At 41.6% G+C, this 27479-nt stretch overlaps 4 protein-coding genes across 11 annotated transcripts; 2 read left to right on the top strand and 2 right to left on the bottom strand.

Annotated features, from left to right (window-relative positions):
- Nucleotides 1–1381: 1381 nt before the first annotated feature.
- On the bottom strand, nt 1382–11113 carry Pih1d2 (PIH1 domain containing 2). Of its 7 annotated transcripts, XR_011375800.1 has the most exons (8): nt 10010–10464; nt 9538–9735; nt 8572–8695; nt 7976–8224; nt 7023–7282; nt 4401–4619; nt 1681–1825; nt 1389–1466 (listed from the first exon to the last, which is right to left on the bottom strand). XR_011375800.1 is itself a non-coding variant. In XM_070038435.1 (7 exons), the coding sequence occupies exons 3-7, from the start codon at nt 9712–9714 to the stop codon at nt 4476–4478; spliced, it is 954 nt and encodes a 317-aa protein (XP_069894536.1). In that variant the 5' UTR covers nt 9715–9735; nt 10010–10281; nt 10471–10794; the 3' UTR covers nt 3177–4475. The 7 variants fall into 7 exon arrangements, 5 of the variants coding, with proteins under 5 accessions (XP_069894536.1, XP_069894540.1, XP_069894537.1 ...); XR_011375801.1 differs by lacking the exon at nt 1681–1825 and having other exon boundaries at nt 1382–1466; XM_070038435.1 differs by lacking the exons at nt 1389–1466; nt 1681–1825 and adding an exon at nt 10471–10794 and having other exon boundaries at nt 3177–4619; nt 10010–10281.
- On the top strand, nt 10775–20139 carry Nkapd1 (NKAP domain containing 1). Of its 2 annotated transcripts, none has more exons than XM_070038441.1 (6): nt 10775–10854; nt 12317–12393; nt 14221–14321; nt 15123–15272; nt 16311–16364; nt 17800–20139. In XM_070038441.1, exons 2-6 carry the CDS (start codon nt 12325–12327, stop codon nt 18302–18304), a joined length of 879 nt encoding a protein of 292 aa, XP_069894542.1. In that variant the 5' UTR covers nt 10775–10854; nt 12317–12324; the 3' UTR covers nt 18305–20139. The 2 variants fall into 2 exon arrangements, with proteins under 2 accessions (XP_069894542.1, XP_069894541.1); XM_070038440.1 differs by lacking the exon at nt 10775–10854 and adding an exon at nt 10872–11387.
- A 204-nt stretch (nt 20140–20343) lies between these two features.
- Timm8b (translocase of inner mitochondrial membrane 8 homolog B) lies at nt 20344–22462 on the bottom strand. The gene is made up of 2 exons (XM_070038447.1): nt 22358–22462; nt 20344–20715 (listed from the first exon to the last, which is right to left on the bottom strand). The coding sequence occupies exons 1-2, from the start codon at nt 22439–22441 to the stop codon at nt 20548–20550; spliced, it is 252 nt and encodes an 83-aa protein (XP_069894548.1). The 5' UTR covers nt 22442–22462; the 3' UTR covers nt 20344–20547.
- Nucleotides 22463–22590: 128 nt separating this feature from the next.
- Nucleotides 22591–27479, top strand: Sdhd (succinate dehydrogenase complex subunit D). Its single transcript, XM_070038446.1, has 4 exons — nt 22591–22696; nt 24829–24945; nt 25507–25651; nt 26540–27479. The coding sequence occupies exons 1-4, from the start codon at nt 22645–22647 to the stop codon at nt 26703–26705; spliced, it is 480 nt and encodes a 159-aa protein (XP_069894547.1). The 5' UTR covers nt 22591–22644; the 3' UTR covers nt 26706–27479.

Here is a 27479-nt window from a genome sequence, read left to right on the forward strand (position 1 = left end):
ACTCCTAGTCAAGAGAGACACATAGCCTTGTTCTTGCGCGATATGTATTTGCACTAGAATACAGAATAGATAGGATGTGGCTCCCTAGAGACCAGTATGCGGAGGGAACGCAGATGTAAGTAACCTTGCCTTTCAAATTGCGTACATGTGAGAGCAGGAAGTTAGAAAAATTGCTTCTCTTGGGGGAAGGGCTAGGGTTTGAATTTTGGAATTTAACCCTGATTCTTCTATAACATGATTATGGTTTGTCACACATGGGAGTGGTAGAGAACTTCAAGGAGAGTGAAATTTTTATGGTCCACATTTTCCTAAGCTTCCTCAATCAAACTGTCCTTTAAAATGAGTTTCTACATAAATGATTGTTTTTCTTAAGATAAGGACAAATGGGAGTGGATATGTGGCTCAAGTGCTAAAGTGCCAGCCATGAGTGAGAAAGCTCAGTAAGGGCTGGAGCCTTGAATTCAAGCCCCAGAACTAGCATCAGCAAAAAAAGATAATAAAAATTTAAGTCCACTTCTTGATAGAACACCTTATGTGTTTATTTAAGCAGCTTAAATGTGTGATTCTGAGAGAACTCTATAGTTAATTCCAAATAAAAGGACATACTTATAGAATTGAAGAGAAGTTCTGGGGGGTAGAGGTTTCCAAGATTGACTGAACTTTAGCTGTAAATGAATTTACCAGAATTTATTACTTATATAACCCGAGAACTCTATGAAATAACTGTGGAGTAAATGTACATAATGTAAAATAGGATTACTAGAGTTGGATATGTGCCAAAGTCTTACTAGCACCAAATCTTGTTGGAAGTGGGGAACACTGGTAAATGGCTTGGAATTCTAGCAGAACTCCCAAGCCAGGCACCAGCACTTGTCCTGTCTCCTTAAGAGCTAGAATCCAGAGGATCCTGGGCACAGGTGCTTGAGGCCAGCCCAGGCAAGATAGCAAAACTCCATCTCAAAAACAAAGCAAACATTAAAAACAAATGATGCCCAAAACAAAATGGTAATTTCTTGTTGGAAAAAAAAATCTTAAAAAATAGTGAAAAGTATATAAAAATCATTGTTTCTCTTCCCAAGCATTGCCTTAAATAAGATATCCCTAAAATCCTTTTGGAAAGACAAACTTCTTCCCATTTTACTATGTTTGCCTTTTAGAGGAATGAAGGAGGTGATATCAGGATAATCAGAATGAACTGGGAACATTATCACAATTCCAGACTTTCTACTGAGCTGATATGTTTTAATGAATGTGTGGGATTATTTATGACTATTTCAAATAAACCTTGTACATGTACCATATGGAGCTGTCCCCTGCCCTTGCTTTTAAGTGTTTCAGCACAGAATCCATCTTTCTACATGTTCGTTCTCCCAAGTACTCTTCATGTAGTCACCAATAGCTTGCTGTGTGACGAACAATTCAGAACATCCATCTGATTTTTTGGTAGTTAGTATTTTTAGGTTGAACTGGAAAGAAAAAAGAATTAGCTCATCATGAGAGGGCTGTCCTTATTGTGAGCTATATATGGTCCCAACAAGTCAATCTGCAAATAAAATTCCTTACTAATGTTTATGGCTCTACTGTTACCTTGAAAGAAAAATAAAACAGTTGCCATCTAATGCAAATTGTGGACTTAAGAGTTAATCTCAGCTATGGTTCAAATAAGACTTTAAAACTTACATGTTTTCAATGTGTCTTGAAGAATCTTATTTTTTTCACCTTAAAAAATTAATGTTAAGTGTCACCTTTGTGCTTATAGACTCTCATTACATACAAATTTTTGGCTGGACTGGTAGGCAGAGACAGGTGGATTGCAGTTCAGCCCCTGTAAAACATCGAGATCCTTTTGCATAAGCTGGCTGTGGTGACCCATACCTACAATCTCAGCTACTTAAGAGGTAGGAGTACCTTAATAACTCAAGGAGCCATGGCACTTATTCCCAAAATAGGAGTGATCTAGCTCTGTTAGATATTTAAAGGACTATGTGAAGTTCCTGGATCCAAGGACATGGTTTGCACAACTATTAGGCCATCATGTGAAAGTTGAAAGTAATGGTCATCAGTAGTACAGGAGTTCTCGGACACCTGGGGAAATTGCCACTAGTGTCAGGAATATGAAACTGGTTAAATTCAGCCAGGTGCTAGTAGCTCACACCTGTAATTGTAGCATCTCAGGAGGCTGAGATCTGAGGAATGAGGTTCATGGTCATCCTGGGCAGGAAAGTCCTTGAGACTCTTAATGTACCACCAAAAAGCCTGAAGTGGAGCTATGGCTCAAGTAATAGAGTACTAAGCCTTGAGAAAAGCCAGACAGTAACCAGGCCCTGATTTCAAGATCCAGCCCCTCCTACCATCGCCACAAAAACAAGTTGAAACTTAAAACTAGTATGTACTTCATTTTTAATGTTTTTCCTGGACAGTGTTTTGCTTTTTGTACAGAGGTCATTATTAATGAAAAAAAACATTAAAAATAAATACAAGGGGCTGGGAAGGTGGCTCAGTAGTAGAGTGCTTGCCTTGCATGCATGAGGCCCTGGGTTCAATTCCTCAGCACCACATAAGCAAAAAGAAAAAAGCCAGGAGTGGTGCAGAGGCTCAAGTGGTAGAGCGCTAGCCTTGAGCTGAAGAGCTGAGGGACAGTGCCCAGGCCCAGAGTTCAGGCCCCACGACTGGACCAAAATAAATAAGTAAACAAATAAATACAAGTGGCTCATGCCTGTAATCCTAGCTACTCAGGAACTTGAGATCTGAGGATTGTCATTCAAAGCCAGCTGGGGCAGGAAAGTCTGAGACTCTTCAATTAACCCTCAGAAAGTCAGAAGTGTTGCTGTGGCTCAATGTGATAAAGCACTAGCCTTTAGTGAAAAAATTCAGAGGAAGTGCCCAGGCCCCGAGTTCAAGGCCCATGACTGACTAATTAAAAAGTATGGATAGGGGCTGAGAATGTGGCACCGTGGTAGAGTGCTTGCCTTGCATGCATGAGGTCCAGGGTTTGATTCTGCAGCACCACATAAGCAAAAAAAGCCAGAAGTGGCGCTGTGGCTCAAGTGGTAGAGCGCTAGCTTTGAGCTCAAGGCTGAAGAGCTGGGACAGTGCCCAGGCCCAGAAGGGGGTGGGGGGTGGGAAAGGTGTAGATAATTTGGAAGTTAATCAAAGTTTAACATTGGGGGGGGGGTGTGTGCGAGGGTGCAGTATGCTTTTGATTGGCTATTTTGGAAATGGAGCCTAGTGGCCTTTTCTGTTCAGGTTGTCCTCAAATCTTGATTCCAGTTCTCAGTCTCTAAACTACAATTTCAGGCCTAAGCCACGGGCACCCAGCCTGAAGTTTAACATTATACTGAAGTATTTTATTAATAAGTACATAAACATAATGGAAACATCTACATATTGAAGGTAAAAGTAGAAATTCAGCTTTATGTGGTCATTATGTAGAGAGATATCTGGGAAATAGAATTTGGCTCTGTTGGTGAAGGCATGCCTGTGTTTCTGAGGAGTGAAACAAGGGTAAGTTTTAGTTTCAGCCTTAAAAAAATAAATTATTGCTAGAAGAATTCAAATGTACGTCAGGTTTAAGATTTTATTTGCTTTTATATATCATAAATTATTCTATTATACATGAACATTACTTCCTAAAAGCTTGGTTTATAAATTTTATGTTGAAGTATGCATTAATAATTATAAGAAAGTTATTTTTTTTTCATCTAGAAAAGGCAAAGTGATGTTTAAAGTGTGATGTGTATAGTGCTACCCTGGGATGTAAATTGGATAGATGGTACATTTGTCTTTGACACCTTGCAGGAGATGGAAGCTGAGCAGTATACCATTAATTTCTCTAGGAGAAAAGTACTTGTCCCAAATTAGCTCAAATTTGCATATGTTGTGCCAAAACATCAATTGCTGTATTGTATCCAGTTCACAGAAAAGTCCTACTGATGTTAAAATCAGACTCATGGCAGAGCTGTCTTATTGAAACGTAGTTTCCTAGAAGCAGATTGGTCCTATGTGTTAAATGCGGGAGGGAGCTTATTGCTACAGCCCATCGTGGTGATAGCAAACTTTCTGTAGGTCTGGGATTTTTTTTCTGATGAAAAATGCTAGAGATCTTTTTTTTTTTTTTTTTTTTTTTTAAAGTAGCAAACCAAGAGTTCCCATGTGTTCCTTAAAAACAATTTTAGAATTTTTCCAAATGACATGTCTTAGGATTGATCGGAGTATATATAAGATAAATAACTAATTTTTTGAAATCCTACTCTTTCAAAGTTTCTGGTTAATATCAAAACTGAGGAGAAAAAGTAGTTAAAAGTAGTTTCAGCTGAAGGGATAAATCTTTCTATCAAAGGGATCTCTCAGAAAATACAGAATTTGGGCTGGAGTTGTGGTTCAAGTGACAGAGTACTTGCCTTGTAATTTGTATGATCTCATACAGAAAAAATATAAAAGAAATTGCTTAAAATAAAAATTAAAAATCCAAAATATCAAGCTGTTGTTTTCAATGGCATTGTGATGATTAATGTAGACTTGTCTTTGATAAATTTTGCTGTCGTCATTTCAGTATCAACAGATTCTGGAAGATTCAGGTGTAATTGGTATTTCTCCGAGACCATGATTAGTAAATCATCCTAAGAATAACAAGATATTTTCAGAACATGAGAACTGATTTTAAAAAATTTGTGCTATTAAATTTCTGCTTTTTTTCCCACAGTAATTACTGAGTTCAAGTTTTCACTTAGGTAGGAGGATCCTGCTATCATGTGACTTGTAGTACCTTGTAATGAGCAATACCATTACTGATGGAAATCTCTGTTTTGAGATTCTGTTTTCTTGTACAAGTTACTGGGGCTTTGAGCTCAGGGCCTGGATGCTGTCCCTGAGATTTTGAGCCACAGCTCCACTTCTGGCTTTTTGGTGGTTAATTAGAGATAAGTCTCATGGACTTTCCTGTCCAAGGTAGCTTTGAACAATGATCTTCAAATCTCAGCTTCCTGACTAGCTAGGATTACAGGCCTGAGCACTGGCATCCAGCTGTTTTGAGATTTTTATTGCTGCATAACACATCAAATGTTAAATGACATTGTTCCAAGAGTAGTGTTGTCATCCTGAATTATGTGGTACAATCGTTGGGGTTAATTAGCAAAAGGACAAGGAAATGGAGTAGGGGCTGAAACATGTTAGGGGATGTGTGGTCTGATAAAGCTCTAATAAACTAACAATGGTTTGGAAGGCAAATAATGTAGGTAATTTTGACTGGAGCGTGGAGTGTGAATCGAGTGTCTAGGTGAAGGAGTGGGACATAGAATGTTGCTATTATGTGTGCTTCTGTTGGATACATTTCCTTTATCTGAAGTGAGGTTAATTATTATTTTCTCCCTATTCCACAATGTATCACGGATAGGGTTTGGGCACTTGACATGTCATTGATCTGTGGTTGAAAGGACGTAGAGGGTTGGGATGTAGCTCAGTGGCAAAGCATTTGCCTAGCAAGTACAATGTTTTAGGTTTAATCCCCAGTACCAAAAAAAAAAAAAAATACAGCTAAAACCCCCCCAAACAAACCAACAAAAATACCCTTAGCAGGTATTGGTGGTTCACGCCTGTAATCCTAGCTAGGAGGCTGCAATCTGAGGATCATGGTTTCAAACCAGCCTGGGCAGGAAATACCATGAGATTCTATCGGAAATTAATCATTCTACTCAAGTGGTAGAGTGTTATCCTTGAGCAAAAGTTCAGAGACATTGCTGAGGCTCAGAGTTCAAACCCTGGGACTGGCAATATATATGTATGTGTGTGTGTATATATATATATTTACATATATATTTTTTAAATATATATATATATATAAATTGATAAAAAATATATTTTAGAGTTTGTTACTGTGATGAGGGGTGCTTTCTTGAGAAAACCAGCAAAATATCTGTGACCAAAAGGACAGACTGGCTGACTAGGACTGCTCCCAAATACCTGCTCTTCTGTAAGACAAGAGGATTGCATATCCTTGCTATATGGTTTCCCATGAATACTTGTGAGACTATACTTCCAAGTCCCATTCATGTAAGACTTGACCTCCTCAAAAGTAATACATGCTGTATCTCAGTTGAAGTTTTAGATCCATTGCATGGGCTTCTCATTTCTGTTTTCACTCTACAGTGAGTGAGAAAGACCTATATCTCAGATGTTCAGAACTGTTCCTTCACCTCAGCCTAAGGATCTATAAGACTCATGAAGCAGAGTGGCCTAGCTAGTGTGTAACATGAGTAATTATAAGCCCTAAAGTGTTGGAGTTTATTACTACTACAGTATAGTAGTGTGTAATGACAGATACACATTTTCTGTAGCGTTAGTCTTCTGTACCTGGAGGTTCCACATTTGTGGGAGGATTTAACTTATTTGGGATTAGAAATGTAGTAATGTTTACAATGGTTGTATCTCTCCTGGTGTAAACTTGTAATTTAAACAACAGTCCAATGTAACTCAGTCTAGTTTGGATCTTAGGTGCCACCCAAAGGTCCATGTGGTAAAGGTTTGCTCTCTGCAGAGGCACTATTACAGGGAGGTGATGGAACTGTTAGGAAGTAGGGTTCACCGAGAGGTCTTTAGGTCATTGGGGAGTGTGCCCCTGAAGTGGATTGTGGGACCCTGGTCACTTCCTTTCTCCCTGGCCATGGTGATAAGTGGTTTTGCTTTGCTATGCACTCTTGCCATGATATGTTGCCTCAGATTGGCCTCAAATCAATGGAGCCAAGTGACTATGGGCTGGAACCTCTGAAATCCCCCTTTTTGTTTATAAATTGATGATCTTCCACAGTTGTTAAAATGGAAAGTGAACTAAATAACCATATGTCTTGGATTTACATATATAACTAGGCACTATAAAGTGTATGGGGATATGGGCACAGATTATTTGCAAATACTGTGTGGCTTTATATACAAGACTTATGCATCCATGGGTTTTAGTATCTTCAGGGGTTCCTGAAAACAAATCTCCAGGGATACTGGAAGACTACTGTATGGTCTATTCCACTGACCTCAGAAACACGAAGGTCACAGAGAGAGGCTGAATTAACACCAGGTAATTCAACTTTCAATTCAATTTTCAGAGGTTTGTCATTCTGATCCTTTACAATTTTTAATTTATAGGCTGGAATCTTCATGTCCGCCTGGATTTCAGTGCTAGAAAGCTCCTCTATAAGAGGTTTGCCTGAAACTTGTTCTTTTGGCAGCAGCAATTGAGGACAGTGATCTGGACTGCTCACAGCACTGGTTCTTATTTCTCCAAGAGTATTTTCTGTACAGAAAAGAGACAGGAGAGAGCAAATCACAAAATGCTCTGTCTAGTGTTTCATATGAAATGACAGGATTTGCAAATAACCTTGCCCATTTTCCCATATAATGTATACTGTGTGTATGTGAATATATATATATATATATATATATATAGATACATTCATACATGTGTTTCTATATACATATATAATATGACTTGGAAAATATGCTTGGCTATGGTTACATAAGTTTGGAAATACTAATCAAAAGAATCCTAAATGAAGCTGGGGATATAGATTAGCAGTAGAACTCTTGCCTAGTAGTGGAGGTCCTAGGTTGGATTCATCCCCCAGCACATCAACAAAACACACAAACCCCATCACCACCACCACCAAAAAACTCACAAAATATAAAATGACTTAAAGAATTTGACTGGAAAAAAATGTTTATGGAGGATTGGGGGCAGGGCTTCAGTGCTAGTGTACCAATTGGGAATGAAAAAGCTGGGCACATAGGAGGTCCTGAGTTGAAGCACTGGTACTACCAAAAATCAAACTGTTAAAAACAAGATGGGTATCCTTAACACTTCCGAAAATTGAAATTTTATATTTTTCTTAAGTTTCTTATCTTTTGAGAGAATTCTAGATTGCAAACTTTACATAGGTTACACAATAATGAAACTGGTTTAATTTTGAACTCACATTCAATAACTTACCCTTCCTCATTTTCTCTCGTAAGTCTGTGAAGTCACTAGTCTTTAGTCTCATCAGATTTTGCTTCATTCTTTGAATGCTTCCTTTCATTTTAAATTTGGTAACATGGTAAGAGTGCGAGAGGGTGATCTCGAATCTCTGCTCGATGCATTCCATGGCCATCCTTATTAACTGATCTTTTTGCACTTGGTCCTCTTCTGCTTCCTGTAGAACCCCAGGGTTGTAGGCAACATTGATGACTGTATAAGCATCTGTGTGTAACCCAGAGAGTGTGAAGTGAGACCATCTGTTAATGATATTGACAGGTCATATATTAAACCATATTCCTGATGAAGATACAATTCAAAGGCAATGACAGTGGCATTATATACACAAAATTCCAATTAAGGCATGGCTGGTATTTTTACACAGGTTCAAAGCAGCTCATTATTAGAAAAACAACATTATTATATTTTTCATGAAGGTAGACCAGTTTGTCATTAACTGTGTTACCACTAAAGAAAATCTTTTACTTGAAATTCAAACCCAACTAAAACCTAATCCATGCTTATTCTAAATAAAATAATAAAAATGTGTTCTCTCCTTTAATTCTTTGTACCTGATGCCTCAGAGATATCTTCTGGTCTGCCAACACTTATAGGTACTGGGTGAGTAGCTGACCGGGGAGCAGGGATCCTTTTCCACTGACACAGGTTGATATAAAGTAGTTTTTCTTTTGGTTTCTGGAAAGTGAATCATTTTAATAGCTCAAAATTCTAGGTTTTTAGAAAAGTTTTAAGATAATATCTTAAAAGCAACTCTTTTTTTTCCATTTCCTGGAATTCAGTTCATAAATACATGATCAGAAGAAAAGCAACTCTCTACCGGATGGGAAAAGGGAGTTTTTTTTTAAATTTTATTTTGACTTGTGGTGCTGGTGATTGAAACTAGAGCCTTACAGATGCTAAGCAGGTGCTCTACTACTGAGCTACATTCTCCAACCCTGAAGAGGAGAATTAGAGGTGCTAGATCATTCCAAATATTAAAACCGTGCTTGAGATTCCCCAAGGTGGTTGGCTTATCATCATGAATCTGACTTCTGCCCCTTTCCTCTGGAAAAGACAGGAGAAAGGGTTGCATGTTGTTGTTCTACCAGATATAGCTGACTATTTCACCACTGCATGATCTCTCCAACTCCATGATTCTTTATCAAATCATTATGCCACTTTTCCTTTTCCTTCTTCCTTTTCCTTCTGTCCCTGAGCTTCTTTTGCTCAAAGCTAGTACTCTACCACTTGAGCCTCAGCACCACTTCCAGCTTTTTCTGTTTATGTGGTACTGAGGAATGGAACCAGGGCCTCATTCATGCTAGGCAAGCACTCTACCACTGAGCCACCTTCCCAGCCCCTTGACAAAATCTTACTCTTTCAACAAATCACAAAACACTGAAATTTCATTTTTTAACAGAAGCAGTTTCCGCCAAGTTTTCTTGTGTTACAGTAGCAATAGTCGAGGGTCAGATATTCCCCATTTATCCTAGAAGCCCATTCAGTGCCTCCCGATCCTTTAAAGCAATTCTACATACGAGAATCTTGGTCCGTAGACAAAGCTGTGGTTCTGGGCCAGCAGAGAGCTCTTTCCCCTCTTTCAGTTCCTGTTGAATGAAGTTCTTATAACACAGAGGGTCATTTTCAGCTAAATCATCTAGGAGGTTCCAGAATTGAGTAAGCTGGGACAGTAGACCCTTTGAGGATGTCTCCATGATTAGTGGTGAAACAGGCGGCTGTGGAAAGATGTTAATTAGAGGGGGGGAAAGTTTATTGATTAGTTTTTTTTAGGGGAGGAGGAATGGATGAGGAATTGTGTCTAAAGGATTGGTGTTCTGAACTGCTTTATCTTTATTTTATTAATGCTATTCTATAACTAACAACCCTTCTTAAATTACCAAGTTGTCCTCTCAGATGAAGCCTTCACTCTGTTGGAAGCTTCACAAACCCCAAGGGAGCAGAGCAGTGATTTTAAGTCATCGATTCCTGATGATTATCTTGTTCAAATACCTGGACATTGGGTAGTAGATGGTGCTTTCCAAATCCTGAAGATGCCAGACTTGTGTATGTGGGTGAGAGTCACAGAGGATTTCCTTAATCCTCAGTATTGTTTAGTAGTTTAAGCACATAGATTCGGAGCCAGCATGCCTTGATTCTGGTCTTTGCTCTATCTCCAGCTAACAGTGACACAGTGAGCAAGTCATGTATATATGTGCTTCATATTCAGATGAAAATGAAGATACCTCGTGGGATTATTGGGAGGATCAGGTGATCTAGAGAGGCTGGGACAGTTTGGTAAATGTCATTTGTGAGCAATAATCCTGGGGATGACTCTTCTAGTCCCCCATTCCTCTAAAGGAGGAATGTGCACACCGTGCACAGAACGAGAGAAAGAGAAGAGGGTTTAGATTCTTCGAATATTCTATCAGGATTAGACTGGACGACAGTCACCACAAAGTCAGGGGACCCACCTCTGCTCCGGGGTCCCACCGCGACTCCTGTTACCCTGGTAACCAGGGCGGGTTCCACGTCTAAACGGGTCCGGAAGGCCGCGGACAGAAAAGTCTCCTTACATCCCAGTTCCGGAATGTGCTCCCCGATAGCAGGCTTGCTTTGCAGCGGGTCCCGACTCATTTCTCTTCCAGACAAGCTCCTGCTTCCTTTCTGAACGCGCCGGCCTCCAGAGTGTCCAGCAAAACCCTCCCACGGGGAGCCTCCGGGTCTCGAGGTCGGAAGGAAGGCTTTCTCGGGAGCACAACTTCCGGTCTGGAGCGGAAGTCTCTCCCCCCTTTTTTTTCTGCCGGGCCGCGCGCTTCCTTCCCCCCCACCCCCGCCACGCGAGGCTGCGGCGCACGGTATGGGTGTGTTTGTGTGTGTTTGTGTGGGGAGGGCGTTTGGAGGGACGGTGACCGGGAGCTCTGAGGCCGCCGCGGGGCAGGGATCCCGGTGACCAAGATGGGGGTGTGCTTTTTGTCTTCCATTTGGAAGCCCCATCCCCCCCTTCGGACACCCTAGATACTTCCCAGGGCCCAACGGAAGGCCTTACCCGTCCCAGGCGTCCCCGTCCCCCTGTGGGCAGCGAAACCCAACCGCCGGGGCCGCCGCCCCGGCCGGGCGCGCGCGGGGGATGCGCGCGGGGAGTGCGCGCGGCGGCCCGGCCCCCTCGGGCCTCGGTCCGGGCGAGAGCGCTGCCCGTCGGGCTGGGCTGGGCCTCGGGTGAGGGCAGAATAACCGGTGGGAAGGCTGCGTTTTCACGAAGGACTCGGGTGAAGCTGCAGAGCTGCCTTTGAGCCCTGACTCCTTGGCTTCCTGGGTCGGAGGAGATCTTGTAATGGAGTGGTTCTTCGTCTCACACTAACAAGATGCCTGATTTCCTCAGGATCGAGGGGTGAGTGAGTGTTGGGGTGCTCGCACAAAGCCCCTGCCAAGCTTCACGTGTGAATATCTTTGTCATCTAGTGTTTTTTTTTTTTAACTTCTGTACGAAATAAAGAAAAAAAAAGAAATGCCCCGGCTTGAAAAATATAGGTCCTTTTGCATTTGATGTTTTCAGGCGTCAGTTTTTGTAACTAGTGACGTATGGTTTCCGACACGCGAATCTAGGTATTTGCTTTGTGCACACTGATTTGAGGATTGGAGATTTGATTTCTCATCGGGCTGTGGATGTACACGGTTTATCTGGGATTATGTAGGAGTACGGCTTTAAGCCGGGGAACTTCTGGTATCCAGGGTTCAACATCTTACGAGTTCAACCCCCGCCCCGCCAACCGAATACATTTGGGGAAACAAATTGCATCTATAGTAGCCATGTACAGACTTGTCATCATTTTTTTTTTTTTAATTAAGTCTGCTACCTACTTAAGTAGCATTTGCATTGTATCAGGTATTGTAAATAATGCAGACCTGATTGAAAGGGTATGGGAGGTTGTGTTTTGGTTATATGTGAGGATTTTTTACCATTATAAATGTGAAAGTTGAGCACCTGTGGATTTTGATGTGGGTTTGGGTATGTGTCCCAGCACCAATCTCCTGTGGATACTGAAGGATAGATACTTGCCTCATTAAACATGGAGTTTAAGTAAAATGCTGCTCATGAAAACACTTAGTTTCATGCAATTTTAAGGAGCTTTAGTGTGCCATTATCCCTTTCACCCCTACATTAATTGTTGTCAGGCATTTAAGTGGTGAAAGAAAAACTGTTCTTTAAGATTTTTGTCTCCTAGTTGAGTGATTTTCCTTTACCTTACACTTCTTTATACTATGTAACAGAAAATTAAAAGAAGGAAATAATGAAATGTTCTTTTTAAATTTATTTCAGGTTGAAGAATGTCCCGGGTTCCACTGGGGAAAGTCCTCCTGAGGAATGTCATCCGACACACTGATGCTCACAATAAGGTATGTGTTGTGGGGGAAGGTTGGTGTGTGTGTGGGAATACCACCCACTCAGCCTTAAACACTTGAGGCTACAGAGTGTGCCCAGTGTTATTGTGACACAGCAAGAGAGATAGCAAATAGAAATAAATAGGTAGTTATGCTTTGTTAATCACTATGGAGTGGAGACAATTACAAAGTACTTTAGAGCTCTGAGGTAACAATAATGAAATCTGCCTTTGGAAGTTAGAAAAGATTTCCCAGAATGAGTGGCAATTGAGGTGCTGATGTTTGAACTGGTTCTTGTACAATGGTTTAAGTTTACCAGATATGAAAGATCATTCTGAACAGAGAGAACATCTTGTACTAATACGTGGCAACAAGAAAGAGCATGAGCTGGTAAGGTAGGTCAGTGGTAGTGTACTTGCTTAGCATGTAAAAGGTTCTGGGTTCAAATCTTATCACTACCAATAAGAAATGAAAGCATTAACCACTTGGGTATGACAGGAAAGAGGGGCTTATAGGAGATAGTGGCAGAAAATAAGGTCTCAGTGGCAAGTTCAGTTATTGTGATACTTGGAGATAGATGTTAACTGAAAAATGTAAATGTAGCATAGATTTATCACAGTTGTTTGGGAGAACTTAAAAGCAAAAAATATGTTCTTTTTGCTACTTATAGTTTGATATGTAGAAAATTCTCTAGCCAACAGTATGGTTTGTTTTGTTTTTGACAACCTTAATGTGTAAAGAGATTCAGTCTAGAGAATTTAAAGAGCTGTCTTCAGTAAGCTTTTGTTGTTTGGTTTTTGGCAGTACTAGAATTTGAACTCAGAGCACACACTCTGAACAAATCCCAGTTCACTTTTTTTTGTGGGTCCTGGGGCTTGAACTAAGGACCTGGGTGCTGTCTCTTTGAGTTTCTTTTGCTCAAGGCTAGCGCTCTACCACTTGAGCCACAGTGCCACTTGTGGCATTTTCTTAGTACTTTATTGGAGATAAGAGTTTCACAGACTTTCCTGCCTGGGCTGGCTTTGAACTGCGATCCTCAGATCTCAGCCTCCTGAGCAGCTAGGATTACAGGGACAAGGTACCAGTGCTGGCCCTGATTTACTTTTACTTTAGTTATTTTTCTCTCTCTCCCTCCCTGCTTGCATGCGTGCGCTCTCTGTCTCTGTCTCTGTCTCTCTCTTTCCTTTGTAATACTGGGTATTGAATTTAGGACCTTGCATTTGCTTAACATGCTTTAGTTATCTTTCTAATTGAGTTTTCAGTTCTTGAATAGCCAGGATGACAGATACATGCCACCATGCCCGCCTTTATATTGGTGGAAATGAGGTCTTTGGAACTTATTTTTGCCTGTGCAGGTTTTTAAATACAGTCATCATAATCTCTGTCTCCTGAATGGCTAGGATTAGAAACATGAAGCAGTGCTTACAGCACTAGTTTTGTGGTTTTGTTTTTCACTTTAGGGTAAAATCCCGAGTTTTGGCTTCTTAGTAAAATGTACTAGTAATTCCCGCATTAATTTCCTTATAAAATTGTTTAAGGTTCTGTTGTGGTGATGCAGTTAAACTCTTAGAAATGTGGGATTATTATTTGTTAATTGTACCATGATTTTAAAATTGGACATGTGGTAAATGTGTCTGTTCAGAGTTACTAACTCTTGCTGTAAAATTTGAGATTTATTGTTTAGCCATGTTCTTGAGAACTCAGAATTGACTTTCCAGGTCTCTGATCATAACCCCATGTGCAATACACAACTAGTGCAGACTGTATTTTCAGCTTGTTATTTTTCTGTAATACAAAGTTACTTTAAGTGACATTTTGTTTCTTTCCTTTTCAAAAAATTAGATTCAGGAGGAATCAGATATGTGGAAAATCAGAGAACTAGAGAAACAGATGGAGGATGCTTACCAAGGGACCAAAAGGAAAATGTTACCCAGCAGTTCAAGGTGAAGCTCAAATCTCTCCAGAACCAAAATAATTCTCATCTGTTTCAGTGTCATCACTTTTGTTTAACAACATTTTATATTTTAAGGATGTATGACTTCAGTTCTGTGAGTCATTAAGCTTTCCCTGTTTGGTAAATCTAGATGGAAGCATAAAGATACAGTGGTGATTGATTTGGAGAGACTATTTATTTGTAATGGGAAATTTGCCATATCTGTCTTGGAATTGTAAATGTTCAAGATTCTTTGAATTCCAGCTGCCTGACAGCTTTTAACTTCAGATTTTCTTCTGGTTACTTAACTGATGAGTCACTACTTTCGTTTGTAACCACTTGTTATTTTAGACTTTGTTTTGGTACTTACTGGGGCTAGAATCTACTCTGGGTCTCGCCCTCTTGCTTGCCTTTTTTAGTCAAGGCTGGTGTTCTGCCACTTGAGCCACACCTCCTCTTCAGTATTTTGGTAATTAACTGAAGATAAGAGTCTCCTGGATTTGTCTGTTCTGGCTGGTTTTGAATCATGATCTTCAGATCTCAGCTTCCTGAGTAGTTGGGAGTACAGGCCTGAGCCACTGGCTTCTGGCTAGGCCTCACTTCTTACAATTACCCTGACTTCTCCATATTCTTACCCACACACGGGCCTCTGGGGACATTCCAGATCCAAATTACAGTAAAGAGCAACATAGGGGGTCTTCATATAATGTTACTTTTTTTTTTAAGAGTAAATTTCAGTTGTTTTATTGTCCTCTTCTAATACATGATGTTCCCATAAAGTAACCCTTAGAAGTTGTGTTTTCATTTCTAGTCGGATGCGGAGTGATGGTTTTGATGAAGAGAGTCAGAGAGACTATTGGAGGCCAAAGAATGAAATTTCTGGAACAGTGGAAGATGATTTTCTTAAGTCTAAATCCTGGAACAAGAAGTTATATAATTATGAAGCTAATATGCCAGACAGGTTTGTGACTAAATTTCCGTGACTTGCATTGATACTTGACTTGAGGCTATGTATTTGCAAAATTAGTTGTTCCTAACAAAACTGAACAGAAGTGTTCATTCATAACAGCATTATTGATAATTCCCCCAAAGTGGAAACCAAATATTAACTGTTAAACAGATAGGCAAAATGTGAGGTAATCTTATTTACCAGACTGTTACTTGGCAGTAAAAGACACAAAGTACTGATAATACGCCACAGCATGGGTAAGCCTGTAAACCTTACACAAGGTGAAAGTAGCCAGACATAAAAGCTTTACATCATATGATTCTCTTTCTTTGATGTCCAGAATAAACAAATCTGTAGAGACAGAAAACAGGTTAGTGGTTGCTGTGGGCTAGTGGAACTGCCTTTTTTTTGGGTTATTGTTTCCAATTCAGATGTCCTTTATTTCCAGGATTTCTACACTTTTTAAAAGAGCAAATTTCTTGTTATGTGAATTACATTTCAATAAGTATTTCAAAATTATTATATAAAAACTTTCCCCAATGTAGACAGCGTTCTCTTAGGCAGTGTATGTAGAAAAGAGCTTCACAGCTAAAGAACAATGTATAAATCCTTTACTGTTTCTTTTTGTATGTTGGTTCTGGGCTTGACCTCAAGGTCTGTGTACTGTCCCTTTGCTTTTTCACTCAAGATTGGTGTTTGACCACTAGAGCCACAGCTTTGCTTCTATCCTTTAGCATTTCTTGAAGAATACAGAAAATGTTCTTACAAGAGGACAAAGATAGAGGTGAGGCTCAAGAGATAGAGTGCTTATGTACCCAAATCAAGGCCCTGAGTTCAATCGTTAGTACTTCCCTACTACATACATACGTGTAAATGAACAGAGGAATCCTTTGTGTGCTATATTGTGCAGAAAATGTAGCTGTTTGTGTCTCACTATATCTATTTTCTTGGTTCTGTGTATATCTCTTGGTTCTATACATACACTTTAATAGTTTTATTTCTTTTTTAATTTGTGCATTGCTTTAACAAATGTGATGTGTCATCTTACAGATGGGGTCACAGTGGATATAAAGAGTTATACCCTGAAGAGTTTGAAACAGACAGGTAAGATAATTACTAAAAGTAAGATTAGTACATAGTCTGTATTAGAAATTGAGTTCTTTTTATAAGCCTTACCACTGAAAATTCATGTAGAACCTGGTATGCTGGTGTGTACTTACAGTCGCAGTACTTGGGAGGCTGAGGCAAGAGGATTGCTTGAGCCTAGTAGTTTGAAGCCACCTGGACAACATAGGGAGACCTTATATTTCCCCTCCTCCAAATATGATTTAGTTAGGAAGTGTTCCCTTCTAGGCTTTTCCATTATTGATGGATGGAATATTGATGGATGGAATGTCTGCCAGCCTTTTGGTTTCTATATATAGTGATCCCCCACTATCTGTGGAGATATGTTCCAAGACACTCTGGATACTTGAACCCTCAGATATTACTGAACCTTTTATATTTTGTGTTTTCCTGTTGATACATAGCTATGATAAACTTCCATCTGTTTAATTCAGATGTGGCTTTCTTAGCTATATCTGAGTTGTCATCATTACTTTTGTGTTGCTTTGGACCTTAGTTACTAAGTACATTGTTGCCTGATATATGCACTGTTTTACTGTGGCAGTGAATTGATAACCCAGATAGCTAATAAATTACTAAGAGGTAGACAGCTGGGTGAAAGGTAGCTGTCCCAAGTGGGACTGAAAAGTTTTGTCATGTTACTCAGAATGACATGCTACTGAAAACTTTTTAAAATTGTTTATTTCTGGAATTTTCCATGTATTATTTTTGAACTATGATCAGCCACAAGTAACTGGTACTGCAGAAAATGAAAGTGGGTAAGGGCATACTAGGTTAGTGTCATATAGTCAGTTACTGTACCTCAGGATTTTTAGCTGCCTTTTTTTTTTTTTGGGTTGGTCATGGGGCTTGGACTCTAGGCCCGAGCACTGTCCCTCAGTTCTTCAGCTCAAGGCTAGCGCTCTACCGCTTGAGCCACAGCACCACTTTTGGTTTTCTAGTGGTTTATTGGAGATGAGTTTCAAGGACTTTCTTGCCCGGGCTGGCTTTGAACCGTGATCCTCAGATCTCAGCTTCCTGAGTAGCTAGGATTACTGGCATGGGCCACCGGTGCCTGGCTTTTATCTACATTTTTTAATCACTGATTTTATGTTTTTAAATTTTTTATTTATTTTTGCCAGGCTTGGGGCTTAAACTCAGGGCCTGAGCCATGTATATCCCTGTTTTTTGTTTTGTTTTTTTTTTCTTAGTGTTCTACCTCTTGAGCCACAGCTTCCTTCCTTCATCTTCATTTTAAAGATGAGAAAACTAAAACTCAGAGTATCAAAGTTGGTTAGTTTCAAAATTGTATGTCAAAAGTTCTGAATTAAAATTCAGGTGTTATTCTAGACTTCCTGTCTAGAGTACAGAATATTAAAATAAAAACATACTTTTTATTTTCTACGTAAGTTTATCTGTACTTTTTTATTGGTAGTGATCACCAAGATATTACCAATGGGAAAAAAACATCTCCCCAGGTCAGATCATCTGCCCATGAATCCCGCAAACATAAGAAGTCAAAGAAATCTCACAAAAAGAAGCAGAAAAAAAAGTCACACAAGAAACAGAAGAAAAGCAAAAAGGAAGCCACAGATATAACAGCAAATTCCTCAAGTGAGTTCTCAGAAGAAACTGGGCCTTCTTGTAACAAGAAAAGGAAGCAGCCACACAAGCGCAAGAAAAAATCCAGGAAAAAGTCTCTCAAAAAACCTGCTTTATTAGTAGAGGCAGAAAGTGACACCTCTCAGTCAGATGATTCAGCATCCAGCAGTTCTGAGGAAAGCGAAGACGGAGGCACTGAGAAAACCAAAAGGAAAAAGACAGACACAGATGTCCATGTCCCTGTAGCTAACAGTGAAATACACGAGAGGACAAATAAACGCACAAATTGGAAAGTGGCTACAGATGAAAGGTCTGCTGAGAGCTCAGAGGATGACTAGATAGGAAAGAAACATTCGTGCTTCCCATTTGATTCTGGGTATTTATAACTCTTACTCCTTGGAGTTGTGCCAGTGACTCTTTCAGCACAGGGGTCTGAGGTCAGAGGTGTCTTGTGCCATCTATGTTTTGCCAGACTTAAACTTGATCCCCTTTTCTTGTCTGTGGGGAATCTGGTATTTTGTTATGAAGGTTTCTTGAAGATTATTTTTTTGCAATTAATCACATTTAGGGTAAAGTGACCTATGTAGCAAATTAAAGGACCCAGGAAACTGAATTCAGTAAAGACCTGGGTACACCGGTTGAAATGAGTTTGGGGACATCAAGGACTGGGATGAAGAAGGGGATTGAAGGAGTGTGGTATGTAGGATGGCTTGACAAGAGAACACTTCTTTGTTCATATAGCAGGCATACTATCGACTTGTCCTCAATCTTGGTGCTTTGAGCCTTCTGTATTTTGACCCCACAGGTGTGGTCTAGTTTACTTAAAGAGGAAATGGGCGTTAAGAATAAACCTTTACCCTTCTTGGTAACATCCACACAACTGTTAGAAGGAACTACCGTTTTCTCAAATTTCCCTGCTGGACAGGGTAGCTATTAGTATACCCCTAACACATGCTAATTGGATAGTAAATGGTTTTCTAGTTTCATTGCTATAGTCTAAATGCCCTTGCATTTGAAATTTGTCCTTCAATTCAAATGGGGAAAAATTAGGAATTGGTCTTGCTATCTTAATGATGCTCTGAAATGGATCCAGGGCAGCAATAGCCATCTAAACATTGTCTTCCTGGTTCCCCTCTCCCCCCGGGCTGTGTTGAGGATTGAGCCCAGGTTCTTGCGCATGCTAGGCAAGTGCTTTACCACTGAGCTACAATCCCTAGCTCTGTTGTCTTGTTGTCTTCCTTGTTCATTTCTAATTCTATTAATGAACTTTAGATTTTCCCTGAAACTTAAGTTGAATCAGTTCCAAAATGAAACAGGCTTCTCAGGGACATAACCCGTTTCTTTCCCGTCTTGCCTTTGGGTTAAAAGCACCAAGCAGAGACCACATTATTTCCCTTTGCTGTACTGTGATTCCTGTATTAATTCACAAGAAACCAAAATATCACTGAAAAAAAGGCTGGCAGAACATAAGTGAATTTCTCACTATTGGAGGAAAGATCAAGTGATGCATTGTCAGTTTTCACCTGGCTGTTACTTTATCAGCCCGGTTAAGAAGCATGACTTTTGGTATTGGCTCTGCCACTCAGTTATGAGTTCTGGAGCAGGTTAAGTTAAAAATCTCCCTCGCCTTATTTTCCACATGTGTAACACAAAAACTTCATGGAAAGGTGACAGTCTGAGACACCAGCAATAGAATACAACTATGATGACATTCCATGAAGTGATTGCTATTTTATAATTTTAACTACTAAATTTGTCTTTATCAGATTTCTAATAAAGTGCTTGGGCTTAAAATACCTTGTTGGCCATAGGTGCTCAATCCCTTGACTATGAATAGGTGCTGCCTTTTGGGGATTTTGAAATATTAGCTTGGGACCTCAATTGTCCTTGGTAAAAGTGGAGGTATAGTGAGGGAGGAAGAGGGAGCAAGTTGGAAGTAGTTTTAAGCCCCCAGCCTCGTTTGGTACAACTCTAATAGCACCTATTCCAAGCACAGATTCAAGAAAATGGGCCAGCAGAATATGGCAACTTAAAGAAGTTGGCTCTGTTTGGGTCTTAACCTATCCATCTTCCTACACTAGCATTTTTTTTCTCAAAGAGTACACTTTTTTTTTCCTCCTAATGTTTCTTTCCTTGGTCATATATAAGCAATAAAGTTGTTTTCTGTTCTTCACTTTTCTCAACCTCAAGTTCTTTTCTATGCCTTAGAGAAGCCCTTGATGGTTACTCTTAATTCCCTTTAGATATGGCTTAGGGTGGCATTCCAAAATGTATGTTCTCTCCCATGTGCACTATCAGCCTTGGGACATATTTATTTCTAGTGTTCCTATCAGACTAGAGTAATCCTAGAATGAGATTTAAAGGAAAAAAAACCTGCTAGAGCATTCACATTTATTGACTGATGTAATATAACCTGGAATTGGTGAATTCCAAATAAAATTCACATTCTAAACATGTGATATTACTGATAGCATCAGCTGATGCTAACCTGACCATGGGTTGACAACTGTTCCCCCATTGACCCTTCAGTTTGTTTAATAGCAAGTCCTTTGCTGCTTCTGTGATTCTCTCAGGAGATGGTCTACTGCCCTCCTTTCTGTACAATCTGGGCAAACCGATTGGTGATGGCAAGAGTTGTGTCAATGAAACGGTCCACACAGCTAGAGAGACAGTTTTCAGTGCGAGAGTCTAGGCGATTTCCTGGCTTTTCCACACATTTATCCCAACATAGCTCCATGAAGTGATGCACCTATGAAAAAAAGAAAAATCACTGGGGTCTGCACATAGGCTCTAATTGTTTTATTTCTGTATTCAAGTTTCCATGACTATAAAACCATGGAATTCCTTTACTCTTTCTTCATTTCTCACCAAGATCTTTTTTTTTTTTTGCCAGTCCTGGGGCTTGAACTCAGGTCCTGGACACTGCCCTTGAGCTTGTTTTGCTCAATGCTAGGATTGTACCACTTTTTCTTTTTATGTGGTGCTGAGGTATAGAACCCAAACTTTATGCATGCTGGGCAAGCATTCTACCACTAAACCACATTCCCAGCCAGAGGGTAAATTTTTGTTGTTGTTGGTCGGTCATGGGGCTTGACTCTGGGCCTGGGCGCTGTCTCTGCCCTCTTCAGCTCAAGGCTAGCCCTCTACCGCTAGAGCCACAGCACCACTTCCGGTTTTCTAGTGGTTTATTGGAGGTAAGAGTCTCGGACTTTCCTGCCAGGGCTGGCCTGAACCGCGATCCTCAGATCTCAGCCTCCTGAATAGCTAGGATTATAGGCGTGAGCCACCAGCGCCAGGCAGATGGTAAATTCTTGATGGGATACTTTATCATTCCCAAAGTAGCTAGCACCAGTACAAAATGGGAAGGCAGAACACTAACTCTGCCAGACCACTGCACTAATCTGAACCTGTATACTTGACACAAGGGTTAAAGGGGGGTGAAGGGGGGTAAATCACAGATAAACTCAATTTAGTGAGCTGGGTGCTGGTGGCTCACACCTGTAATCTTAGCTACTCAGGAAGCTGAGATCTGAGGATCATGGTTTGAAGGCAGCTCAGGCAGGAAAGTCTCAGACTCACCTCCAAAAAGCTGGGAGTGGAGATGTGGCTGAAATGGTAGAGTACTAGCTTTGAGTACAAAAGCTCACCGGGCAGCATTGAAGCCCTGAGTTTATGTTCCAAGACCAGTATCGATTTCTTCCTCAGAAAAATACACATACAACTGCAAAAAAAAAAAAAGGTTCCATTTTCAGAATGTTCAGCACCAGGTTTCTTTTTGCTCATCCCGAATGGACAAATTACCATTTGCCCACGGAGATTATGTAAGGGATGGATACTACTAACTTCAAGGTCATACCCGGATTTAGTTCATAAGGGCCACGCACAGGTTCGAACCATACCCAAAAGATTCCAAAACTCTTGTCCTAAACCAACAAGTCCCCATCAGTTACTTAAGAACCCACTGATGGGAAGACATCGGTGTTGTTATGGCATTGCTATCTAGTCAAACACACTGTGACATGACTCTCGAAAGCCAAAAGGGCAGTGGGTGGCAGCGAAACCAAACCCCACAGCGGATGCGTGTCTTGTCCAGGGCACTCAACCTCCAAGGGGCAGGGGCACGATGAGAACCCAGATCCTTGGGCCAGCTCCGACTGGTGGCTGGCTGAGTAGGTACCTATGCTCGTTCGAGGCCCACACCCCTGTCTTTTTCTTCTCGTGCAGTGCCTGCTTCACCCGGGCCCAGTCGGTGGGTACACGAAGACCTCACCCGCGCCCCGGGGGGATCCAGCCCGCGCACCGCCGGGGTGCGGAGAACCGCGGGGTTCCGCAGTCTGTGACTTCACCCTGCTTCCCCTCCACCCGCCAAGGGGGGGTCCCGATCCTCGCACCTGAGCAGTGAACTGTGCTTTCTGCTGTTCGGCCGCCACCAAGCGCTGCAGCTCCGCTTCGTCCGCCTCACCCAGCTCCGCCATCGTCGGGGGAGAGCCCAGGACCTGCAAAACAGCGTGTGCGTGCGGGTGCTCGCGCGCATGCGCGGCAGGCGTGCCCCGCCCCCCGATTTCCGGGATTTATTTCTCCATGGGGGGGGGGGGGGAAGGGGAAGGAGAAAGGGAGGAAGGGTTTACAGCATAACTACTTCCGGGTTGTTGGGTGACCTTGATTCCTGAGAAGCAAGATGGCGTCTCTGTTGAGGCTGAGCGTCCTCTGCGGAGCCCGAGGAGGCCGAGGTGAGGGGGTCGGGCCGACAGAGGCGTTTCCAGCAGCCTGTTCCCGAGGAGGGGGGCGGAGGGGGCCGGGACGCAGCGCGAGAGAAGGGACTCCCTGTTTGTTTCCGGCCGCTGAGGCCGCAGAGACCGTTGCAGCTCGCGAGCGCGTCATCCGTGGCCAGACCCGGGTGGCGACGCGGTGACCGGAGAGGAAGCTCTGGGTGGAAGTTCCCGGAACGCCGCGGTTAGCCCTGGCTGGAGGCTGACCGTGCCCCTGCGGTTCGACCCCGCACGACTGACGGTGTCTCTGCCCCTAGTCGGGACCCGCCCGCCCCGGGGCCGCGCCGGGCCGCCCCGTCCCCACTGCCTTCCCGGGGCCGCAGTCATCGCCCGGGTCTGTGCCGCCCGCCCCGGGGCCGCGCCGGGCCGCCCCGTCCCCACTGCCTTCCCGGGGCCGCAGTCCTCGCCCGGGTCCGGGGCGCAAGTCAGGCCGGCAGACACACCGCAATAAAACGGAACTGGCTTCAAAACAAGCGCTCGTCTCCTCGTGTTTCTTTAGAGAAGAAGTTGCATACATGCGATGCACACAAAGCAAACACTGCTGTGCCGCACCGTCCCCAGAAAGGGCGTCAGGTGTGTGACAGCCGTGTTGGGGAAGGATTCTCCGTGGTTGGTAAGGAGGTGTGCCTAAACTTCAGTTTTGAGGATAAAGAAAGCCCAAGAAAAGAAACATGTTAAAGGAGCAAAAATCGTGATGAAAGCATTAAAAAAAAAAAAAAAGCATGGTATGGGAGCAAGGCAGGGCAGTTAAAATACAGCATGAGGGGAGAAAGGTGTAGTGGCACGAAATCACAGGACTTGATAAAGAATGTGACCTTTACCTAGTGGTTTTTGAAGGGTAGTCTTTGTTTTTTTCCTTGTGTGCCAATACCTGGGTTTGAACTCTTGATGGGCTTCCCCTCACCTCCCACCACCGCAATTGGAGCTCTACTACTTGATACATACTTCCAGTTTGGGCTTTTTTTTGGGGGGGGGGCATTTCTGGGGCTTGAACTCTAGGCCTGGGAGCTGCCCCTGGGCTCCTTTTGCTCAAGGCTAGCACTCTACCACTTGAACTATAGTGGTACTTCTGGCTTTTTATGTGATTAATTGGAGATAAAAGTCTCAGGGACTTTCCTGCTCGAGCTGACTTCCAACCTTGATCCTCAGATCTCCGGCTCCTGTGTAGCTAGGATTACAAGCATGAAGTGTTCTTCTGTTTGGGATTGCGTTTTACTATGCGATTCAGGCACAGCTCCCAACTCTTTGGCTCAAGAGATCTTGAAGGGGCTATTGAAAGTTTGATAGATTTGCAGTTTAGACTTACCATTGTGTAGTTTTGAGACTGGTGTCTTACTATGTTGCCCAAGCTGGTCTAAAACATGCAGTCCTCTAACCTCAGCTTCCTGAGTACCTGGAATTATTCCAAGATACCACAAGGGCAAGCAGTCTCCCTGCCTCCCCCACTTCTTTCTTTTGGAACCTACAGCCTCTTGCATGTTAAGCTCATGCTCTGCTACTGAGGCCAGCTGGGGCAAAGTTAGTGAGACTATATCAAAAGCAGAGTAAAAACAAAAGAATATAGAAGTGCAAGATGCATAGCTGTAATTACAAGTGTTAGCCACCATGCCAGGCCTAGTAGCCTTTATTTATTTATTTTATTTTATTTTTTTTGGTCTGGTTGTGGGGCCTGAACTCTGGGCCTGGGCACTGTCCCTCGCTCTTCAGCTCAAGGCGAGTGCTCTACCACTTGAACCACAGCGCCACTTCTAGCCTTTTTTTTCTGCTTATGTGGTGCTGAGGAATCAAACCCAGGTCCTCATGCATGCAAGGCAAGCACTCTACCACTGAACCACCTTCCCAGCCTGCCTAGTAGCCTTTTTTAAAAGGGGATTTATTCTTCAATAATTCTTTCAATAGCTATTTAGTATGACTTCAGAGTAACCCAGTGAAATAGGAACTGCCTTCCTTTTACAGATGAGATTACATATTACCTTTGTGGCATATTTCATATATGCAGTATGAAATAGAAATGAGTGGCCTGCATATGCTCATTTAGAAAGTCTCACTCCTTTGAAGAATGCTTACAATCCCTGTAACATTTCTTCCCTCAGCTCTGTTCCTCCAAATCCCAGTGGTTAGACCTGCTTATGTCTCAGCATTTCTCCAGGATTCTCCTACTCCAGGATGCTGTGGAACAAAGCACATTCACCTGTCACCAAGCCGACATGGTATATATTCTCTCCAATGTTGCTGCTTTCTGGGCTCTGACCTCTGTCTCCTGAGTAGCAAGGATTACAGGCATGAGCCACTGGCACTAAGCTTGTTTTGGACTTTTTTTGTAACAATGGTGAAAAAAAAACTGCGATCCTAAAAGTTGATTTCAGACTTTGCCTTTCTTTGAGTTGGCTGTGTTAACTTTGTTTTGGGTTCAAAGAGTAGAAGATGCAGATATACAAATACTGTTTTAAAGGAGTTTATCAGGCATCACTGGCTTATATTTATAATATATCTATTCCACTCAAGGGTTTATTCCACAAAGATACTTTGTCTAGCCTCTAAGCAAAGTGGATTTATCTTCTAATCAAAACATGCAGGAAGGGAGACCGCTGTGTTAAAAGACTTCAGTAAAGGGATACAGCATCTCTCAATTACAGATTTTTATTCTTGTATTTTAGAGTTAAATTTTATGTGTATCCTGTTTGCCATTCTGTCAGTTTAGGTGATTGTGCAATAAATGTTAAATGTGAAAAGTGTGTGTCTTCTCTAAGATGAATTTGCTCTGCTTGTAGCTGGTTCCACAGCTGCATCTCTCCATTGGACTGGTGAGAGGGTTCTTGCTGTTGGCCTCTTGGGCCTGCTTCCAGCTGCATATTTGAATCCTTGCTCTGCGATGGACTACTCTCTGGCTGCAGCCCTCACACTCCATAGTTACTGGCAAGTACAGGAGTCTTTTCACTTCTGTGTTGGCTACTCAGTTGTTTGTTGTAAGCTTGTCTTGTGTATTGTATATAAGGAAGAATTTGACCGAGATACTCAAGACCTATTAAAAAACAAATACAAGCAAAACACCTTACATATCCATCACTTATTGTGAGGTCGGAGGGAGTAAGTCAGGGTCTTGCTGTGTAGACCAGGCTGGCTTTGAATTGTCCTGTGATCCTCCTGTTTCTGCCTCCTGTGTGTACTACCTCCTGTGTGCACACCCAGTCCATATCGTGCTCTGGGAGTCCAGAGTTCAAGTCCCAGTAGTGGCACACACGCACACAAAAAATTGCCCTTTGGGAAATTGACTCCAAAGACTAAAGTCATCTTTATTATGTATTAGGGTTATTTTTATTATATATTAGGAAACTCTTGATTTCTTCATTTTAATTTACCTTTATTAGCACGAATGCTTGGTTTATCTCACCGAAAGTATAATTCCACATGTAAAATGGTATACATAACCAGGGGCCAGTGGCTCACACTTACAATCCTAGCAACTCAGGAGGCTGAGATCTGAGGATCACAGTCCAAAAGTGTGTGAGACAATCTCCAATTAACTACCAGAAAACTGGAAGTGGCGCTGTGACTGAAATGTGGTAGAGTACTAGCCTTGAACGAAAAGCTCAGGGGCAGTGCCCAGTCCCTGAGTTCAAGCCCCATGATTTTCTCCCCCCCCCCAAAAAAATACATAAAATCCTTGAAAGAAGCAGACAGTTAATGGAGTGACAGATAATGACAGATAACCCTGTGCAGCCAAATTATCTGTATGGCCTTCTAACTTCACTTGTGATTTGTGTGTGTTTTGTTGTGATTTTTTTTCACTATTTTATTTTTTAGGGGCCTTGGACAAGTTGTTACTGATTATGTACATGGGGATACGCTGCCGAAAGTTGCCAGGGTGGCCCTTGTGCTCTTCTCATCTGTAACCTTTGCTGGCCTTTGTTACTTCAACTATCATGACGTGGGCATCTGCAAGGCTGTGGCCATGCTGTGGAAGCTCTGACCTCTCACTTCATCCGTTAAGAATTGATTGTATGCACATTTGTCTCTGTCATGCCATTCAGCTTGCAGTAAAGAAATAACAGATGAGTACACTGATGGATAAACCTTCTCCTGATTACATGGTTATTTTCAGAATTTAATGTGGAGGAAAGATTTGAGAGGAATTAGATCTAAGAAACTGAGACTCCGTTTTGTGTTGTGGCGAGTGAATGTGTTGTCTCCCACCTCACAAAACTCATAGTGTCAGCAGTACGTATGGTTGGTTTTTTTGTTTTGTTTGAGGGTTTTTTTTGCCTTTTAACTTAATCAATTTATCAATTTCTTAAAAGAATGTAGCTTTACTGCTATCAGTACGTAATAATACTTCTGTTTTTGTCCTGGAAATAATGGACGGAAGGAAAGCCTATTCATTCTTGAGTAAAGACTTGGCAGAAAATTGGATTATATATAAGTTTTGGAAGTATCTTTCAGTTCTATTGATAGTCATATGTTCTATGGAAATTTTAAAATTCGAAGGTGCTTTATCTCACATTACAAATTTCTAAATGCTAGAAGGGAACCTGAGAGCCTCCCTAGTAGATGCACTAAAATTTAGGAACAAGATTTCCCCTGCGGATGTACTAAAATATTTCAGATTCCAAACAGATATCATCCTCAAAAGTAAGTAACAAAGTAGTTTTTCCACTGTGGGAATTGCTAATGAGAAAATGTACTCTATGAAAAGTTTTTTTTTTTAAATAAATTGTATAATAAAAATATATTGTTATTTTATGTA

The sequence above is a fragment of the Dipodomys merriami genome, unplaced genomic scaffold, assembly GCF_024711535.1.
Source record: "Dipodomys merriami isolate MVZ:Mamm:240054 unplaced genomic scaffold, mDipMer1.0.p SCAF_29, whole genome shotgun sequence".
In the NCBI taxonomy this organism is placed as follows: Eukaryota; Metazoa; Chordata; class Mammalia; order Rodentia; family Heteromyidae; genus Dipodomys; species Dipodomys merriami.

Excerpts from the sequence above, each read along its gene's own strand:
- Pih1d2 (XM_070038439.1), bottom strand. The coding sequence starts at position 9,714 with ATGGAGACATCCTCAAAGGGTCTACTGTCCCAGCTTACTCAATTCTGG. Across the intron at positions 8,696-9,537 it reads GTCTACGGACCAAGATTCTC|AAACCAAAAGAAAAACTACT; the intron begins GTATGTAGAATT and ends TTCACTTTCCAG. Across the intron at positions 8,225-8,571 it reads AGATATCTCTGAGGCATCAG|ATGCTTATACAGTCATCAAT; the intron begins GTACAAAGAATT and ends GGTTACACACAG.
- Nkapd1 (XM_070038441.1), top strand. The coding sequence starts at position 12,325 with ATGTCCCGGGTTCCACTGGGGAAAGTCCTCCTGAGGAATGTCATCCGA. Across the intron at positions 12,394-14,220 it reads ACACTGATGCTCACAATAAG|ATTCAGGAGGAATCAGATAT; the intron begins GTATGTGTTGTG and ends TCAAAAAATTAG. Across the intron at positions 14,322-15,122 it reads ATGTTACCCAGCAGTTCAAG|TCGGATGCGGAGTGATGGTT; the intron begins GTGAAGCTCAAA and ends TTTCATTTCTAG.
- Timm8b (XM_070038447.1), bottom strand. The coding sequence starts at position 22,441 with ATGGCGGAGCTGGGTGAGGCGGACGAAGCGGAGCTGCAGCGCTTGGTG. Across the intron at positions 20,716-22,357 it reads AAGCACAGTTCACTGCTCAG|GTGCATCACTTCATGGAGCT; the intron begins GTGCGAGGATCG and ends TTTTTTTCATAG.
- Sdhd (XM_070038446.1), top strand. The coding sequence starts at position 22,645 with ATGGCGTCTCTGTTGAGGCTGAGCGTCCTCTGCGGAGCCCGAGGAGGC. Across the intron at positions 22,697-24,828 it reads CGGAGCCCGAGGAGGCCGAG|CTCTGTTCCTCCAAATCCCA; the intron begins GTGAGGGGGTCG and ends TTCTTCCCTCAG. Across the intron at positions 24,946-25,506 it reads CCTGTCACCAAGCCGACATG|CTGGTTCCACAGCTGCATCT; the intron begins GTATATATTCTC and ends CTCTGCTTGTAG.